Source organism: Lepisma saccharinum, chromosome 3, assembly GCF_977018435.1.
Source record: "Lepisma saccharinum chromosome 3, izLepSacc3.1, whole genome shotgun sequence".
Classification (NCBI taxonomy): domain Eukaryota; kingdom Metazoa; phylum Arthropoda; class Insecta; order Zygentoma; family Lepismatidae; genus Lepisma; species Lepisma saccharinum.
In genome coordinates, this window is record NC_139231.1 from 87,557,413 (window position 1) to 87,576,598 (window position 19,186).

Here is a 19,186-nt window from a genome sequence, read left to right on the forward strand (position 1 = left end):
GGATAATTTAACCTTTACTCGGCTGAAGTCGGCCGATGGGTCACTGGTGACCCATCATGCTGATTAAAAAGTTCATGTGCTTTTAGGAGCTTCATACTTGTATGTGAGGTTGTAAACGCTGACAGATGTTGAGATAGAACTTTGAAATGTCATGTGGAAGAACCCCCCCCCACCCAGGACTGCCCTCCCCCCTCCCGACTCCCAAGTTACTTATGAAAGCTGGTGCGAATTTTAAATTTGTTCACTTATTTCACAAAAAATGTTGTAACTAGTAGACTATTTGACCAATCTACTTCGGGTAACTTTTGTTTTGCAGCTAGAACATCAGGGCATGCAACCATGCAGGAATCAAAATGCCAAAGCCAATAAGAGGGGTTCGGTGGGCCACGGCCCCAACTTTCAATGTAAATATCAAAAAATGGGGAGTTTGCACCATCTTTCTCCGCTATTTTTTGCATGGGAGGCAACTTTAGCCTTATTTTCAAAGAATGGTCCTTTCTCAACCGAATGAAAGTCATTTCATGTTCCTGGGTGCATTACATTATAGAATATGTGAAAAAACTCCCAATTTTTATGATTTTTTTCATTGAAAGTTGGGGGCCACGGCCCACCCAACCCCTCTTATCGGCTTTGCAGTTTTGATTTCTGCACAGTTGCATGGCCTGATGTTCTAGCTGCAAAACAAAAGTTACCCGAAGTAGATTGGTCAAATAGTCTAGGAGATATAACATTTTTTGTCAAATAAGTGTACGAATTTGAAATTCGCGCCAAAAGGCCTCGGCGAAACCGAAAAAATGTTATAACTCGTAGAATATTTGACCAATCTACTTCGGGTAACTTTTGTTTTGCAGCTAAAACATCAGGGCATGCAATCGTGCAGAAATCAAAATGCCAAAGCTAATAAGAAGGGTTGGGCAGGCCGCGGGCCCCAACTTTCAATGAAAATATCATAAAAATGGGGAGTTTGCCCCTCTTTCCCTGCTATTTTGGGAAGGGGAGGCAAACTTTAGCCTTATTTTCAAAGAATGGTCCTTCTCAACCGAATGAAAGTCATTTCATGTTCTTGGGTGCATTACATTATCGAATATGTGAAAAAAACTACATTTTTATGATCTTTTTCATTGAAAGTTGGGGGCCAAGGCCCACCCAACCGCTCTTATTGGCTTTGGTGTTTTGATTTCTGCACAGTTGCATCCCCTGATGTTCTAGCTGCAAAACAACAGTTACCTGAAGTAGATTGCTCAAATAGTCTCCGAGATGTAACGTTTTTCTGAAATAAGTGTAAAATTTAAAAATCACGCTTAAAGGTGGCAGCCAGAGAGAGGCTACTTTTGAAAACCCGCTCTGCGGTCGAAAGGTTAAAGCAGCGCATCTCTCATGCAGTGGAGCTGATAACCGAGGATGTGTTGGAACACGTCTGACAAGAAATGGATGGATTATCGTTTTGACATCTGTCGTGTTACCCAGGGTGCTCATATCCAACATCTGTAATTGCCCACGTAAATTTACAACCTTCCTTTGTTCTTTCCAACTAGAATTGCTTTTGTATCTCTTATCACTTTGCTTTTGTACAATTCTTTTTGAATACCCATGTATTAATATGATGATGTATGTTTCACATAAAGGTGCATGTTTATTTCAATTCTGTCAAAATGTAATTTCTATATCGTGTGTGTCTCCTCACACTGTAGTTCTAAGTGACTCTTTAAGTTGGTTATTAAGTTAGAGCAGTTTCTACTTCCATGTATTTCTTATGAAGAATAAAAAAGCTCACATTTCATGTTAAAGTTTTCACTAATCAGAGCAATGTTTTGGCATTTTCCATAAATTCCAGTTATTTTTCTTGAACTTTTATTTCTTTCTGTAACAGTTGGGCTGAAAAGTTCGTAGGCTGACTCATAGATGGCGTTACTAGAATTAAATACATGTGATTTTTACTTAGTACTAACCTTCAAAAGATACGTGTATAAATTTCACAGCTGCCGGATAATTAGTTCGTGAGATATAGCATTGTGAGTGAAGCAGCTTTTGTTATTGTGAAAAAATGGATAAAAAAAGAATTTCGTGTGTTAATAAAGCATTGCTTTTTGGCGAAAAAAAATACTGTTGAAGCCAAGGCTTGGCTTGATAAACATTATTCGGACTCTGCACCAGGAAAATCAACCGTTGAGAAGTGGTTTGCTAAATTTAAACGAGGCGAAATGAGCATCGAAGACGATGCACGCAGTGGACGCCCCAAACAGGCTGTTACCGACGAAAACATCAAAAAAGTCCACAAAATAATTTTAAATGATCGTATAGTGAAGTTGATCGAGATAGCTGAGACTTTAAAAATATCAAAGGAACGTATTGGACATATTGTGCATGAATATTTGAACATGCGAAAGCTGTGTGCAAAATGGGTGCCGCGCATGCTCACAATCGATCAAAAGCAACAACGTTTTGATGATTCGGAGCAATGTTTAGCGATATTCAACCGTAATAAAATTGCTTCCCCATCCACCATATTCTCCATATCTGGCCCCCAGTGACTTTTTCCTGTTTGCAGACCTTAAAAGAATGCTCGCTGGAAAGAAATTTAGCACTGATGAAGAGGTAATCGCCGAAACTGAGGCCTATTTTGAGGCTAAAGAGAAATCGTACTATAAAAATGGCATCGAAAAATTGTATGACCGCTATAATCGTTGTATCGCCCTCGAAGGCAACTATATTGAATAATAAAATCGAATTTTGTCAAAAAAATATTTTTTACTATGTTAGCCTACAAACTTTTCAGCCCAACTGTTATATGAGCTTTGTGCAGCTGTATTAAGTAGCATATTCCTGGAGGACTTGAAAAATAATACTTCCATAAGTAGGGTGACCATAATATTTTTACCCCAAAACAAGACATCCTAAAAAGGTCAGTTTACCCCCCTCCCCCCACCTCGTCTCTTGAAATTATAAACATTTGTATAGTGTTTCTGGTCCTTTTTGATCAACAACTTTATTCTTGTCCAACCGTTCATAAAACTCCCCACACATCTGACATATAACGCGAGATTTGTCATTTGAGTTTGTGTCAAGATGCAGGAATTAAAAATTTTGTTGCAGGTTCATATTGAAATTATATATACACTTCTTGGCTATGGTTATTCTTTGCTCTACAAATAACGGAGCACCCAAAGCAATACAAATTGTAACTCGAGCTAACTTGAACAGAAAACTGCTGTCTGTTCGAACATTCTTGATGACAGTGGAACATTTTCATTGTTATGATGTGCTTGAAATGCAGTCCAGCTTTTGCCACAATGTTGCTATGGCGCTAGTTTAAAATTTCTTTTCATTTTCTTTTAGCATGAAATATATCTCAGATTTGGATTTCGTTTTCAAGCTAACTCCTACTTTTGTAAAATGGGACAAATAGTTTTTTTAATATCGACGGGATGACTGGGACATGACTCTGAAACAGGACTGCCCTGGTCAAAACGGGACGTATGGTCTAGTGGCATCTCGTCCCTTGGGGCTTCCGGGGCTTAGCCCCTAAAGAAAAACAGACGAATTCACATAATTATCAATCACCATAACGCAAAACTATCACACAGTCTGTTAAAAGGCGATTTTTACCCATGTAAATTCATCGTCTGTTGCAATGGATACAACAGCACTCCTAGCGGCATTGATGTCAATTATCGTTTTCCGGGGCACGTCGCAAAGGAAGGCGTGGCCTACACCCACCTATGCTACAGTGAAGGTCACATGCTAGCAGAGAGAGGAGGGAAGAGTGCAATGGATTTGAGTGCTGATTCGGGGCTAGCTCCGTTGCGTCGCGTTCGATCTCGCATGTTCTTCTGTAGTGTTTTGGTGGCTTTCATTCGCTATGTTTGAGTGAGTTTGGCAGGGTTGAAGTTCGAACAAAAATTGATGAAGGACATAGGCTGTCAATTACAAGACACAATGAATTTGTCCGGAAAAATAGGCATATATTAAATAGAATTATCGATTGCTTAAAATTCTGTGGTCGACATGAACTTGCTCTACGAGGACATAATGAAAGAGAACAATCTTTAAACAGAGGCATCTTCCCAGATTTATTAACCCTTCATAGAAGAGGGAAAACTAAAGGGAAGTTCGTGTTCTTTATTGTAGTGAAGAGTTGAAAAACATAAACTCTATCAGTAGATTGCATTCATTTTTTATTTAAAATTATTTAGAGGGTACCTTTTCAGAAACAGTAAAAATGACAAACAAAGTGAAGAGTTGAAAAACATAAACTCTATCAGTAGATTGCATTCATTTTTTATTTAAAATTATTTAGAGGATACCTTTTCAGAAACAGTAAAAATGACAAACATAGTTTTAATAACTCCAGTGGCAACAGCTGAATCTGAACGATGTTTCAGCACATTGAAGCGTATTAAAACCTGCTTAGAAATGCAATGGGACAAGACAGACCAAATGCCTTGGCACTTGCTTACAATAGAGATAGAATACATTTCAAACAAGGAGGGCTTCAACGAAAAAGTAATAACAAAATTTGCTGAGCAGAAGAACAGGAATCAACGTTCGTAGAAAGGTATGTTTCACAACAATACCTGTTTCTTTTGTAATCATGTGAATTGCCATTATATTTTAAATTCTTTAAAAAAATAAGTCCAGTTTTGTAGTTTAGAAGAAGATAAACACACATTTTTTTGTAATTCATGTAATTTGTCATTACATTTTAAATTCTTTCAAAAAAGTAAGTCCAGTTTTGTAGTCTAGAAGAAAAAAATACCTTTTTTTTGTAATTCATGTGAATTGTCATTATATTTAAAATTCTTTAAAAAATAAGCCCCGGCCAAATTTGAGGCCACGAGATGCCACTGGTATGGTCACTGTTCATAAGTGGTCATGTAAAATTCCAGGTTCTGCCCAATAGCAGCTTGCATTATCTTCAGCTCGTCACACTAACATGAAGGGAACTGTACCTCTTGTCCTTAGGTGTACAATGCAAGAACATGGAAATTCCATGTTGCGACGTGCGCATCTAAGTGGGGCTTTTAACATGTTTGTGTGTTAAGCCCTGTGTTCACACGGCCTTTTAGATCAGTCTTTTAACGTGTTTGTGTGTTAAGCCCTGTGTTCACACGGCCATTTAGATCAGTCTTTTAACGTGTTTGTGTGTTAAGCCTTGTGCTCAAAAGGCTTTTTAGATCACTGTTTTACAGTTGGAACATGGCAGTTTTATGTACATGGTGTCAGATGACTAAATGTTCCTTTTCATTCCTTTCCACCCATTATAAATTCCCAAGTCCTTGTCATATCTGACGCAGGTAAGGTGTAGTTACACTGGCCTGGTTTGGTAACCTGATGAAGAGATCAGTGGAATCCTGAAATGTAGTTATCGTTAAAATCAATACTCACTAACGTAAGTAGCTTTAAGTATCTACATTTTATTGTATACTAACTATGAAATCCCAAGCAGAAATTGTTTATTGCTGGCAATGTTTCAACCTGTACAAAAAGCTTTCATAGAGTTAATTTCTGTTACTTATAGAAAAAAATAAGTGAATTACCATCCAATGTGCAAATTTAAGGAGGATGTAAAATTAACGTTCCACCATATAATTTTACCATGTACATTTTTCTTAAAAACAAATCTCTGAAGAAAAAGTGATTGTATGTTACATGCATATAAAAAGTAAGTTACATCTCATAATAAAGCACGGAAAGTTGTACTTACATCTGACTATCTACAGGAAGGCTAAAATTTTCTACATAAGTTTGTTCTCCTTCAAAGATCTGGTTTAGTGCAACAGGATAGCCTCCCTTCCTCATAACTATCATATGATCTGAAAAAATTAGAAATGATCTTGATTAAAGTCTGCCTGCAAGCTTTCTTGGCAACAAATACTAAAGAGATTCTAGAAATGTTCCTAAACTTTCAAGAGCTAACGTGAACCTCATCTTCAGGGATTGAGGTGAACCTGAGAGAGTCAATCTGGTTTAACTGACTGCTTCCCTTGTTACAACAGTTATCTTAGGCAGATCTTTGGTACACTTTTTATGAGAGATGGACTGATATGAATTTTTACCAAAAAAGCACTGATATAGATATTAAAATTTGAGGAGCTTTCAGACCAAAGTGACATGCAACAAGCAACACACGTTGCTTGTCCCTTGCAATTTGCTTGGACTGGGTCGTTTTCTTAATAAAGGGCATCATGTCGCCTCGGCCTGTTGTTCACGCATGTACTGCAAATGCTTGCTTATAGAATCGAGGGACCCGTGCTGCTTGTTTGTCACTTTGGTTTGAATCCTTACTGTCGCTTGTCACATGTCACTTGTTGTTTTGGTCTGAAATCCCCCTTACAGGTATATGTTTTGGTCTGAAATCCCCCTTACATGTATATGAAGAATAAAAAGTATTTAAATCATGCCTCTTAATACAACATATTGATGAGAGATCAGACATGTGAAGTATTCTTCAGTTTTACGAGTCATAACAGAAAAGGAACAAGTCTCACGAGGAATAACTAGCTGTATTTCTTGATTGTTTACAGTGATATGTGGCGACTTTGGAACTTGAGTATCAACTAATAGTGGGTAATCATTAATGCATTGTTCCATCCCCCCCCCCCCCCACTTCTGCATAGGCACAAACACACACACGCAAATGAATAGATTGTAAACTACTAATGTGCGGTCTGTGGTTGATAAAAATGCTTGTTTAGTTTATTATGAATATTACGTATGCATATTTTTTTAGATATTAAGACATTGTATTTGTATCCTATTCTAAAATGTAAACACAAATACATATTTTTCAATTTGATTACCAGATATTAAAAGTGATAAATATTACAAATTTTTATATTATTTGTAGAGTTGGAAGTGGTCGAAAAAAAATGCTTTTTTGGAAAAAAAACAGGAGGTTTTTTTTACTGTGGCTTTTTTGGTTGGGCTCTTTTGGCTTTTTCCACAAAAGTGTCTCAAATCAATGAAAATATAGGAATTGGCAGTATTTTTTCTGTTCCATGGTTTTCGTTTATCTCCCTACTGTAAAATAGACACTCATTTCTAAATATTAAATACAATTTACAATATGAAATTCATAGCTAGACATAAACAGTGTTTTCAAAAAAGCTGGCTTTTTGAATGGGTGGTTCTTTCAGTATTATCTTCATATTTCGGTAGGCTTGTTAGATATATCTATGTAGTATAAACATATTCACATAACTAGAGTAGTTTTGTATGTGTTTTTAATAGAAACCAATAGTATGATATGATTTTCCATGTTTGAATTTGTTACACAAACATGTACATGAAGCAAAAAAGAAAATACTGCTCTACCTTTTGAAAATCTAGTATCAAATCTCTTTACATTAAATTTTGTGTTCAGTAAAATATATTTGTATTCTGGCTTTCCAGTACATCATGTATAATTTGATTAAATGGCCGCTAAACCTCGTCACGGAGCAACTAGTGATGTATTTTGGCTGCTTGTTGCAGTGGTTGTCAACCTTTGTGAGACCACAGCCCAGTAAATTTATTTCTTACAAATCGATGCCCTGAACCCAAAAATTTCACTCCAATACTTTACTGATCTTTAAAGTTTACATGGAAATTAATATGCAGGCTTAATTAATATTAATATATCAACTATGGCATAATCATAGTTGAATGATGTATAGACTTGCTGTCAAATATAAAATTATATTTAAATTAGTCGCCAACCCCTGGGTGCAACAGATTTTTTTTCACGGCCGGCTGTTGAAAAACACTGGCACTAAAACTGAAGCAGAAGCAAATAAGACTGGCTGAAAAAATTAAAAAATAAAAAATAAATAAAAAATTATTTCAGAAATCTGGACTGCACCTACAGTTTGAAATGATCTCCGAATCACTCTGCCTCCACTGAGCACTGAACCTCAGACCCCTTCTTATTACAAGACAACATTACTTTATTTCATTTCACTCCAGAGGGCCATTCATGATTATAAAAGGAATATTCTATCAAAAAGCTGGCCTTTTTTCAACAACCGTACTTGCAATTTGTTCTCTGCGATTTACAGGCTACATTAAATCTTAATCTCTGATGAAGTAGCTAACAATCTTATTAAGTAGAGAACATTCAGACCGAAGCAACACATGACAGGGGGTCACATTGAAGTGACAAATGCCCCTTCAGTCTAAGCAAGCAAGTATACACAAACAAGACCGAGGCAACATGATGCGTGCTATTGAAGGAGCTTTCAGACTGAAGTCACAGATGACAAGCGACACAGTCTCCTTCAGTATGAAGCAAAACATTCACTGTGCATGCAATAACAACAGACCGAAGCAGCACGATGCATGCCATTGAGAAAACATTATAGTCCGAGCAACATGCAAGTGATATGTTTAGCTCATTGTCGCACTTCAGTTCAAAAGGATTACCGAGGGTCTGCTTCCAAGTGACACATGCCACTTGTTGCTTCGGTCTGAAAGTTCACTGACAAAACTGTACAGGCCAAGTGACAAGCAACACTTGCAGCTTGCAGTTTCTTCGGTTCGAAAGGTTGCTTTTACTTCTAAGGGTTTGTTTCCAAGAGCCACGTGTCGCTTTAGTCTCAAAGCTCCATTAAACAGGTTACATACACACATTCACATAATATGTATACTTCTGCATATGTGTTGTGAACAGTAAAGATTTTTAATTTTCCCAAAACATTGAATATTTTGATATTAACATTTGTTTCATATTTTATGACATTTAAATTGAGACACAAACATGTAAAAGTTTGTTTCAAGTACATTTCATGGTCAGATGTGCTCATCAGGACTACACGTTTAGTTTTAACCCTAGCTTACCCATGCCCTACAAGACACTTTAGTATCGGGGGGTGTCTCCCAGGCTCACACTTTTTTTTTATCATTAAAATTCAAGAAACTGTTTTATTATTGAATCACTGCTTCCTTTGCTGATTATACAGGGTGATTGGTAATTCGACCTATTCCTGGAAAGGGGTAATACTAGAGCACATTTGCAAAAAATTTGACCCTATGCACCGGGGGTCGGAAATCAATGGGTTTCGAGCTATTGCAGTTTGTAGATTTTCGTGACATATTCCGACTTGCGACCAAAAAACTACTAATTGTGAAAAAAACTACTACACCCTGGGCACTTAATCGACACGTTGCTAACAGCTGACGAATGAGTGACTACTGGGAAAAGAATTCATTCCCAAAATTTCCATACCCACAGAAAGAAACAGTCATTGGAGCACACGTCATGAAGAAACTTGGAAATTATCGTTTAAATCGAAGAGGATTATTCAAAAAAATGGTAACACACTTAGCGTAAAAATTACGAAAACTTAGTTTCAAAAGCTCTCCAAAAAGATACAAATGTTGTCAACTGGCACACGGGTTGGGGGAAAAATCTGAATAAAAAGCGGAGAAGACACGTTGTAGACCTTTCTGTAAAGTGAAAATAAGTTGTCGGTTGTGAGAAATAAAGGAACGAAAATGAGTGAAATAATAATGTTATTTACCATTCTCATGATTCCAGGTTGTCAGAATTAACTGTTACGAAAACTACAAATACTGTTCTAATTGCCTCTCCAGTTACTTATGCAAGCAAGCAGCCTTCAGCGTACTTCAGACACAATCACTCGCGTTGACACTCTGTCTCTTATGTATTGGGTGGCTGTCACAGTTCTCTCTCTCAACTCTTCTTGGGAATCCACTGGTGTACTGTAGACTAACTCTTTCATGTGAGCCCAAATGTAAAAGTCGCATGGCGTCAAATCCAGACACATTGCTGGTCAGGGTGTCGGGCCGCCTCAACCAATCCATTGCATGGGATAATTGTCGTCCAGGCACTATAGCACACCCTGGAAATAGTGCGCTGGGCAGCCACCATGTTGGTAAATCATACCCCTTTTTGTGGCGAGCGGCACATCCTCCAGCAGCATCGTCAATTCTTCCCTTAGTTTCCGTAGGTAATGCAGTTTAGGTTTTTTGGCAGAATGAATGGCCCGATCACATTGTGGATTGTGATTGTGGATGATTCCCATTTAGTGAGAATTTTCTGTGGTGAGCCTTTTCCTTAGATTTTCTTGGGTTATGACCCTTATGTGCATTATGAAAATTCGTAACACCATCGCGTTCGAATTTGGATTTGTCTGTCCACAGAATTCTTGTCAGATGATGGGGGTCTACAACGTGCCTTCTCTGCTTTTTATTCAGATTTTCCGCCCAACCCGTGTGCTAGTTGACAACATTTATATAGTTTTGGAGAGCTTATGAAATGAAGTTTTTTCCGTAATTTTTACGCTAAGTGTATTACCATTTTTTTTGAATAATCCTCTTCGATTTAAACGATAATTTCCAAATTTCTTCATGACGTGTGCTCCAATGACTGTTTCTTTCTGTGGGTATGGAAATTTTGGGAATGAATTTTTTTCCCAGTAGTCACTCATTCTTCAGCTGTTAGCAACATGTCGATTAAGTGCCAAGGCGTAGTAGTTTTTTGGTCGCAAGTCGGAATATGTCACGAAAATCTACAAACTGCAATAACTCGAAACCCCTGGTGCATAGGGTCAAATTTGTTGCAAACGTGATCTAGTATTACCCCTTTCCAGGAATAGGTCGAATTACCAATCACCCTGTATATGTGCAGTTATTTATTAATTATAATAATTACAAAAATTACTATCATTAACAAATAATAATAACCAATTATTGCATGAGTGTCTCACATATATTTTATCATTCACTAAAACTCACAAAATCCATAATAAATTTTTAATAATGCATTTTTGTTTGTAGAGGTGCAGTTGTTTTTTTAATATAATAATTACAATAATTAAGTACCATCATTACCAACCAACCGTCACTGGCATGAGTCTCTCGAATGAGACTAATTCAAAGATGGTGCCCGACATGTCCACCAAGTGCATTTTGCCTCCTAATTACATTGCATTTAAACTGTATGTATTACAATAGTAATACAGAAATATTGGGAACACTCTAGGGAACACTGTAATTTATTTTGAAACAGTTGAAAAATCTAAAAAATAGAGGTGGTGGGCCTGCGAGGCACCTCTCCCCCCCCCCACGGTAAGCTAGGGTTAAAATTGTATCTGAATCCCTATGTAATGTGTGTCCACTGGGATTGACCAATATCTGTCTCTTGGCTACTACATCATGTATTTTATTAGCTAGTTGTAAAATATGCCATTACAAACCTGTAAACTCATAACAGTAACTTCAAGTGAAATAGGTTAGCTATAATTAGTAAAAAGCCAAAAAAAGGCAAAATTTACGTCCCCCCCCCCAAAAGGTGGCTTTTTATCGGAAAAGAAACCATCCATTCAAAAAAGCCAGTTTTTTTGCAACTCTAAGTATTTGTAGTCCAAAACTTATAAAATAGACTAATATTAAGACTTGATCATCAACCACTCAACTTAAGTTATGATTTTAACATGGAAGTCAACAAATTTAGCAAATTTTGCACACACTACAAAAAAAAAAAAAAAATCCATAGGAACCCATTGCCATCCCATTATAAAATTTTGCACACAAATAGTCAATTCATGTCTTCAAAACATACATTTTTTTCAAAAAAAATCAAAATTGTGTTTTTGAGATTTTCAAAAAAACATTTTTCAAGTTTTTAAAAATTACAAAATTTAAATACTACAGTCATGTTGCATTTCAAATTACAGTTCATTAAAAGCAGAAGAGAATGACAAATTTGAGCTCTCTTGGTCAAATAGTTTTTTATCTACAGCTGTTTAAAGATTTCAAAATGTTGTCAAATTTTGGGATTTTTGCTGTTTTGAATGTCAATAACTCGAAAACTAAGAGCCTAAAAAATCTGAAATTTGGCAGTTTTTGTCCTCTTAATAGGTACAATGTATAAACAAAAAAATCTAATAACTGTGAATCCTAAAGGTTCAAAAATATTTTTTATCGGTTGATTTGAGATGGAATGACCGATCCTATGAATACTGTTGTTGGAAAATGGCCGGATTTTTTATTCAATGTTGTGTACATACTTTTAAAAAAAATTGAGCAATGCATCAACTTTATAAAAATAATTTACCTCCCTATGGCCTCACAACGGTTGAGAACCACTACACAAGGCTTGTTCTATGACCAGGTTTAGTCGCTATTTTGCATTATGTGCATGTTTGTATGCCAAATTCAAACATTGAAAATTATATTAGTATACTATTAGATTCTGTGTGTATCTACTGTATAGATATATTTAATAAGCCTACTGAAATATGAAGATAACACTTGGATAAAATCATCCATTCAAAAAAGCCGGCATTTTTACAACTACTGCTTATGTCTAACTATGAATTCCATGTCGAAAGTTGTACTTTAAATTTAGATATGAGTGTCCTTTCATAGTATAGAGATAAATGAAACCTGTGGAACAAGAAAAATTCAGTCAAGTAATCAGTGGCGAGGCGTGACATTTTTAAGTAGTCATCGCAAGATTTGCCGAATATCAGAATCAATATTTTAACCAGGAAAAGGGGGGGGGGTGCAATAATTCTGCATGATAAACAGCAAGGTCATTGCCCTTTCAAATTTAAAAGCTCACTGCAATACAATAGACATTTAAACGACAAAGGAATAATAAAATAAAATAAGCTGTCCATACGATGAGAATAATGAAATCTTATTAATTTGAATTTCTTCTGTAATTAAATATAAAAATTTACATCAATGAATTACGATGTAAAATAAGCTTAATGAAGTTAAAATCTTACTTGTACAGAAACAGAAACATTAGCCTTTCTGCGTTCTTTGCGAATTTATGAAATCTACAACTCGTACATTTCTTTATTTCCTCTTATTACTCCAAGAGGGGTCTTTCTCAGTAGATAATACGGCCATTTAGCTAAACGGAAAACTTTCTTTAAAAGCGTTGTCTAAATTTTTGCTTACAAATTTACATGGCGATTTATCCTAGTGCAGTTCTATAAAAGACTATCAGTTCTTTTCTTAGACCTTGTGAATAAAAAACATTTGGATTAAACTGTATTTCCAAGTCAGCAAGTAGATTTTCAGGAAAAATGTTTCTTTCCGAATATGACTTGAATTTTGTTAAATTTTAAAGTTAAAATGGAACAAGTTTGGCAACGATGAAAAATGCCCAGCTGCATTGCATGACATGTTGTCAATAACAGAAAAGAAAAACAAGTCTTCTGTATCTTCGTTCAGGCGCTAAAAGCCATGCCTGGCACCGCGTGATGTGACTGCCGAGATCAGCTGTACCATGCCAAACACTAACGAAACATCATGGATGCGCTAGTCTTAGTGCATCGAATTTCGTCTTGGCAGCTGGAATAGTCACATGTAACAGTATTGCACTCAAGATGAACCATAGTGGGCCTGGGCTCTCATTTCGATGCGCTAAACTTTGCGAATCCCTTGGATATTTCTAGTCTTTTTATGCTGCCATTTGACTAATTCCGCACAAATTTGGGAATATTCTGAGTTTTTTTGGTTCTTCCCTAATACATTTAAAAAATAATGTTTTTATTATTTTTGTTGGTCATCGCCACATCTTCTGATGACTGGAAGTAATGTATTGTCATCGATTTGAAACACTTTGGGGAAAAACTGTAAAAAGCCCAACCAAAAATCCGTTAGTGGATTAAAACACTGACTGCAAGTGCAGCCACCAGACTGCTTGATAGCTTGCAAGAATGCAGTTCCAGTGGTGTACTGCATAAAAGAGACGTTACGTTAGAGTTTTTTTCCCCAGAAGGTCACCTCTTATACCCTATTATCTGATAGACAACAATTGTCATACATAGTTCAGGTCACTGAAGAGTACAGTGACTCAGGCATTTTTTATTTCCAGGGGCCTGAGGTTAAAAATTTCAAAATCAGAGGGAAAATTTTTAATATTTTCTTGTATTGAGATCAGGAGAATTAAGTGTTTTGTGTACGAAATGTAAAATCAGGGTTCATGGCATATACCAAGTGAATTTTGACAACAGCATTTGAAACATAACACATTCAATTCACACTGAATTTATCCATGGTTTATCTAATTCATTCAAGGTGAAAACAAATGTACATTTAATGAAGGCCACAGGAGTCCCTATCCTTTTTCTTGTATCTCCCTCTCCAACACTCTTAACACTAATGCTACAAATACGCTATTACTCAACTCATTCCATTACCCAATTTTGCCTACACAGGCTTTACCATAAAATCCACTTTACTATGAGGTGAAAATTCACCCCTAACTTATGTTGCATACCTATGAAATGTCCTAATTTTGTGTAAATTTTTGTTTGAATGTAGGAAGGTCCTCCAAGAGCAGTTTCCAAAGCCCCTTGCAGAGGAAATTCCTTCTGTAGCTGGTTGTTTTTCTCCAGAGCAGCTTGGATCACATCTTCTGGAGGAAACGGACCTTGGTACGATGGACACAAGGTGACCACTGCCTGGTACAGTTGCAGCAGTTGGATATAGTCCAAAAAGTTGTTCTCTATTTTTAAATCAAAACATGAGTAAGTACTATTTCAACTCTAAAATCACCTGCTTGCTTATAGCTACCTACTAAACCCATAGTTTCTGTCAGCAAGTTAGAAATATGCATGCATTATGCTCTTAAAACTACTAAAATATGACCTAAAAACAGAAACTACAACCTAAAAAAATTACTAAAATTACAAAGGATGCCTATTATTAACTATTTTACAAATTATTATTACTTTTTGCAATAAAGTTTTCTTTCCAACAAACTTTTGGTCCTATATAAATATAAAATTATGTAGTTTTGTTAGTTTTGTGCTGAAAAAAGAGAAGAAAAAACCTTTTGCTCTTTGCTGGTAAAGCCTGTTCTCTTCCATCATTTGACAGTAACACATGTCTAAGATTATTTGCAAATATCAGCACAAGCATTATTTTATAAGCAGTGTCTGGTGAAATGCTAAAAATACTGTAAATATGACAATGGCAAATATGGAATCATTTTTGGCTACTCTAGATTCATATACACACGAGGGAAAACCTAGGGACAATTAAAGTGACTGGAATTACATTTGTTGGTGCATTAAAACAAATTGGGACTTGTTCAAATGCAAGACCACTACGTGTACTTTCAAGTGATCCAAATGACCTGCAGGGTCTTATTTCAGGGCAATTTCTAATCAGATGGGTATTAGTGTCAACTTCGAGAGCCTCAGTGGTTTAGTCAGTAGGGTGTCCAAGTTTGAAATATTTCCAGCCTTGTTCCTGCATATAGCAGCTCTGGGGCTCATCCAGCCTTAAATCAATGGATACTTGGGGGCAACCATGGGGAGGGCGAGGGGTAAAGGTGGCCAGCCAGAGTGTGTTGCTGATCACAACACCTCCAAAATGACAGAGATCGAGAGGCCCTACCCTCACATCCCCTAAACGTGCTATCATGGCATGGTGCTATATGCATGGGGAAGTTTACCTTTATTAGTGTCCACTCCAGAAAGAGATTTAACTGCAACAAAAACAAACAGGCTCTCTAGATTCCACCTTATACATGCAACATCTCTGCAAACAAAGGATTTCATGCTTATCTTTCTCTGTTGCAGCAGTGCCTAAAGTGGTTGACTACGCAGAGGAACATATAACATGATGATGATTTCAGAGTTATGGATGACAACCTTCCCCTCCCCATTTCTGCCTCTTTGATCATGTTCACTGATTGGTCAACGCATCCTTCCTATCCTATCACCACAATAACAAACATGTAGTAGAAAAGTGAACTTAAAACATACAACGATCCAACTATTTTATTAAATGTATACTCATTTATTAAATAAAATTTATTTATTAAATGTGTAATTGCTGCAAAAAAACTAACTACAAAAACTTACCTGTTTTTTTAGAAAAGTTTTGTTTTACTTGCAAAAATATTTTAGGAGTACTTACTTCTGCCAAGAAAGACTTCCAAAAACTTCTTATCAAACACACGCTGCAGGAGAGATTCTGGAAAACTTCCAAGTATTGCAAGTTCAAATCCTAGTTTAATCCATGGCAAATCAATTCTATCCTATAAAATAGAATACATCTATTGTCTAATCGTCCACATAAATACACATTAACAATGTGAGCAATGGAGTTCAAATGTAGATTTCTTAAGAGTATTCACACATAGAAAACAGTACTTAAAAAAGAGTTCTCATGCTTTTAAATTCCCATATATCAAATAAATGCCCAAATAAAATTGTCATAAAATTTTACCAGGTTTTTGCATTTCCCACATTGTACAGGGTGAGGCAAAAGTCCGGCATCACCCTTTTTATTTGAAAATGACTTGACGGAGGGCGATGAAATTTCAGATATGGGTAATTGGCATTGGTGCACACCAGATGGGTCTAGTGAGTCTCATGGTGGCCATCTTGGAATTACATTAAAATTTTCAAATGGGAAGGGGGTCATGTAGTATATAATTTTACATGTGCGTTTTCTCAGAAATAAGAATATGCCGTTATTTTTCCCTTAACTTTATTTGGTGAGGATATTTTTACAGTTGAAGTTCACATTTGTCATCCTACAAGATGTGCTCTATGTGTTGCCAGTTCTGTGCTACACACAATGTAAGAAGTTTCAGCCAGTCCTCGTGGACACACAATAACACTGCAGGGTCGACAGAGTCACATGCTTCTTGGATCCAGTGCTGGAGATGTCGGAGTTCTGTGATTTTCTCTTTATAAACTATGGCTTTAAGATGACAACAAAGGTAAAAGTCAAGGGGCGTAAGGTCCAGAGAATGAGGTGGCCACTCAGTGGTCCCCCTTCGACCAATCCATCGACCCGGGAGCTGTTCAACCAACCACTGCCTGACACATAACGCATAGTGCGGAGGTGCACCGTCCTGCTGAAAAAAGGCTGGCAATTTGCCGTCTGAGTTCATCAGTGAGGGGAACACATCTTCCTGGAGAATACTCAGATCTCTCCCCATTCAGGTTGCCATGGATGAAGACAGGTCCCACAATTTGGGTGTTCCATTTCCCACATCACACCATTACCTTTGCCACACAGACTTCCTTACAAGTATCTGTCCACTATGGGTTCGTATCTGACCAATAATGATGATTCTGCTTATTTACCTCACCGTTCACAAATAATATGGCCTCATCGCTAAGCAGAACATTTTTCAGGAACTGGGGATCTCATTGCGACAAGCCAAAGCCCAGTCTGCAAACTACCTGTGTCGGTCATTCTCAGTTAAGAACGACTGCATTTGACTTTTGTAGGGATGACTTGTTAGTATGCCAGGTACTGTGTTTCGGTCTCTTGATCAGGGATACCACGATTGCCGCTGCTGTTTCTTTGTTGGTAGCTGTTCTCGGCCGTCCACTACGTTCTCCGTCGCACATGGATTCTGTCTCCTTAACCTTTAGACGGCGGCCGAGCAGGTTTACGAAAGTAACCCCATTCTGGTCCAGGCTTCTCGGCGGGAATTTTAAATTTGAACACTCTTTGGAGGAAAATTGTTATAACTCGGGCACTATGGGAGCAATCTATTTCAGATAAGTTTTGTTTTGCAGCTAAAACATCAGCTCATGCAAACCTGTACAATTCAAAACACCGGACCAAGGAAGGAGGGGCTTTGGGGGGGGGGGGGCATGACCCCCAAATTTCAATGCAAAAAAAAACAAAAATCTGGAGTTTGCACCCTCTTCTCCAGCTATTTTGGAGATAAGGCGCAAACCTTAGTATTCTTTTCAAAGAATGGACGTTTCCAAAGAGAATGAAACATGTTTCATGTAACTGGGTGCCATACAAGTTGAATGAGCCAAAATGTGAAACTCTGTTCGGAAATCTGGCATGGATATGTTGCGGAGAGGGAAAGGGGGAGGAGGGAGGGAGGGGAGGTTGGTTATCAATGTGAATTTCCCAGGCTTGCTCCAGACCTGTGTCAGAGTTTCCACCCACATATAAGAGTATGAAGTTCCAAAAAGGACATCCATTTCGTAATCAGCACCATGATACCATATGGTATCATCGGGCCAGTACAACCTTACTTTTGATGATACCATATGGTATCATCGGGCCAGTAAAGGTTAAACTTCTGCATTACACGCAACACTGTGGTATGTGAGATGTCATCTCTCTCTGGATGCTGGATATAGAAATCTTCTGCAATGACCCTAGCACTGCGCTCCCCACTTATAAAAACAATTATGATCCATCCTTGGAGGGTTAGAGCCATGTTAGATCACTTGGAACAAATAAATACCAACTCATTACATTACGCCAAATGTGAACTTGAACTGTGAAAATATCCTCACCAAATAAAGTTGGAGGAAAAATAACGGCATATTCTTATTTCCGAGAAAATACACATGTAAAATGATATGCTACATGACCCCTTTCCCATTTCAAAATCTGGATGTAATTCCAAGATGGCCACCATGATACACACTATCCCCATCTGGTGTGCACCCATGCCAATTACCCATATCTGAAATTTTATCGCCCTCCGTCAAGTAGTTTTCAAATTAAAAGGGTGGTGCCGGACTTTTGCCTCACCCTGTAGTTCTTTACCTACAGGCATCTGAAAAATGTACAAGACTCTACTACTTACTGCAATGATTATACTGCTCTGTCAAATAAACACTCGGAATTGTTCAATAAAACTTAAAATATTGGTTTAATCATTCAAATTTATTTTGTCGCCTTCAAAATAGGACCCATTTGATGCAATACACTTAAGCCAACAAATAATCTAGTCGTCGAAACACTTCTCATAGGCACTTTCCGGTATGGTCTTCAGCTCCTTCCGCGAATTTTGTTCTATGACTTCAATGGACTCACGTCTTCCACAAAGTGGTAGTTTGACTTTGGGACCAAAAAAAAAAAGAAGCCATATGGGACCATATCTGGTAAATACGGTGCTTGATTGGTGGCATTCGTTGAGTTTGTGGTAAAAAAATCACATACAAGGATTGATGTGTGGGATGGTGCATTATTGTGGCTCAAAATCCAAGAATTGTTCTTCCACAAATCTGGCCTTTTCCGGTGAACATTCTCTCTCAAACACCTCATAATGCCTAAATAATATTGTTTGTTGACTGTTTGCCCCTCTGGAAGGAATTCCGAGTGGATAACACCATGATAGTCAAAGGAAACAGTCAACATGACTGATTTTTGAGACATTGACATGGTTTTATCAGTTTCAGCTCGTTATCGAAGTGCCATTCTGAAGCTTGTTGGGTGGTTT

At 37.3% G+C, this 19,186-nt stretch overlaps 1 protein-coding gene across 1 annotated transcript in view; it reads right to left on the minus strand.

The window, feature by feature from the left end:
- LOC145985600 (FAST kinase domain-containing protein 1, mitochondrial-like) overlaps positions 1-18,175 on the minus strand; it is a 29,911-nt gene extending 11,736 nt beyond the window's left edge. The window contains exons 1-4 of the mRNA XM_083119671.1: positions 18,044-18,175; positions 15,889-16,009; positions 14,240-14,467; positions 5,705-5,813 (exon numbers count right to left, since the gene is read on the minus strand). Coding sequence (XP_082975797.1) covers positions 5,705-5,813; positions 14,240-14,467; positions 15,889-16,009; positions 18,044-18,175 — 590 coding nt within the window. The remainder of the gene's footprint in view (positions 1-5,704; positions 5,814-14,239; positions 14,468-15,888; positions 16,010-18,043) is intronic.
- Positions 18,176-19,186: the final 1,011 nt, after the last annotated feature.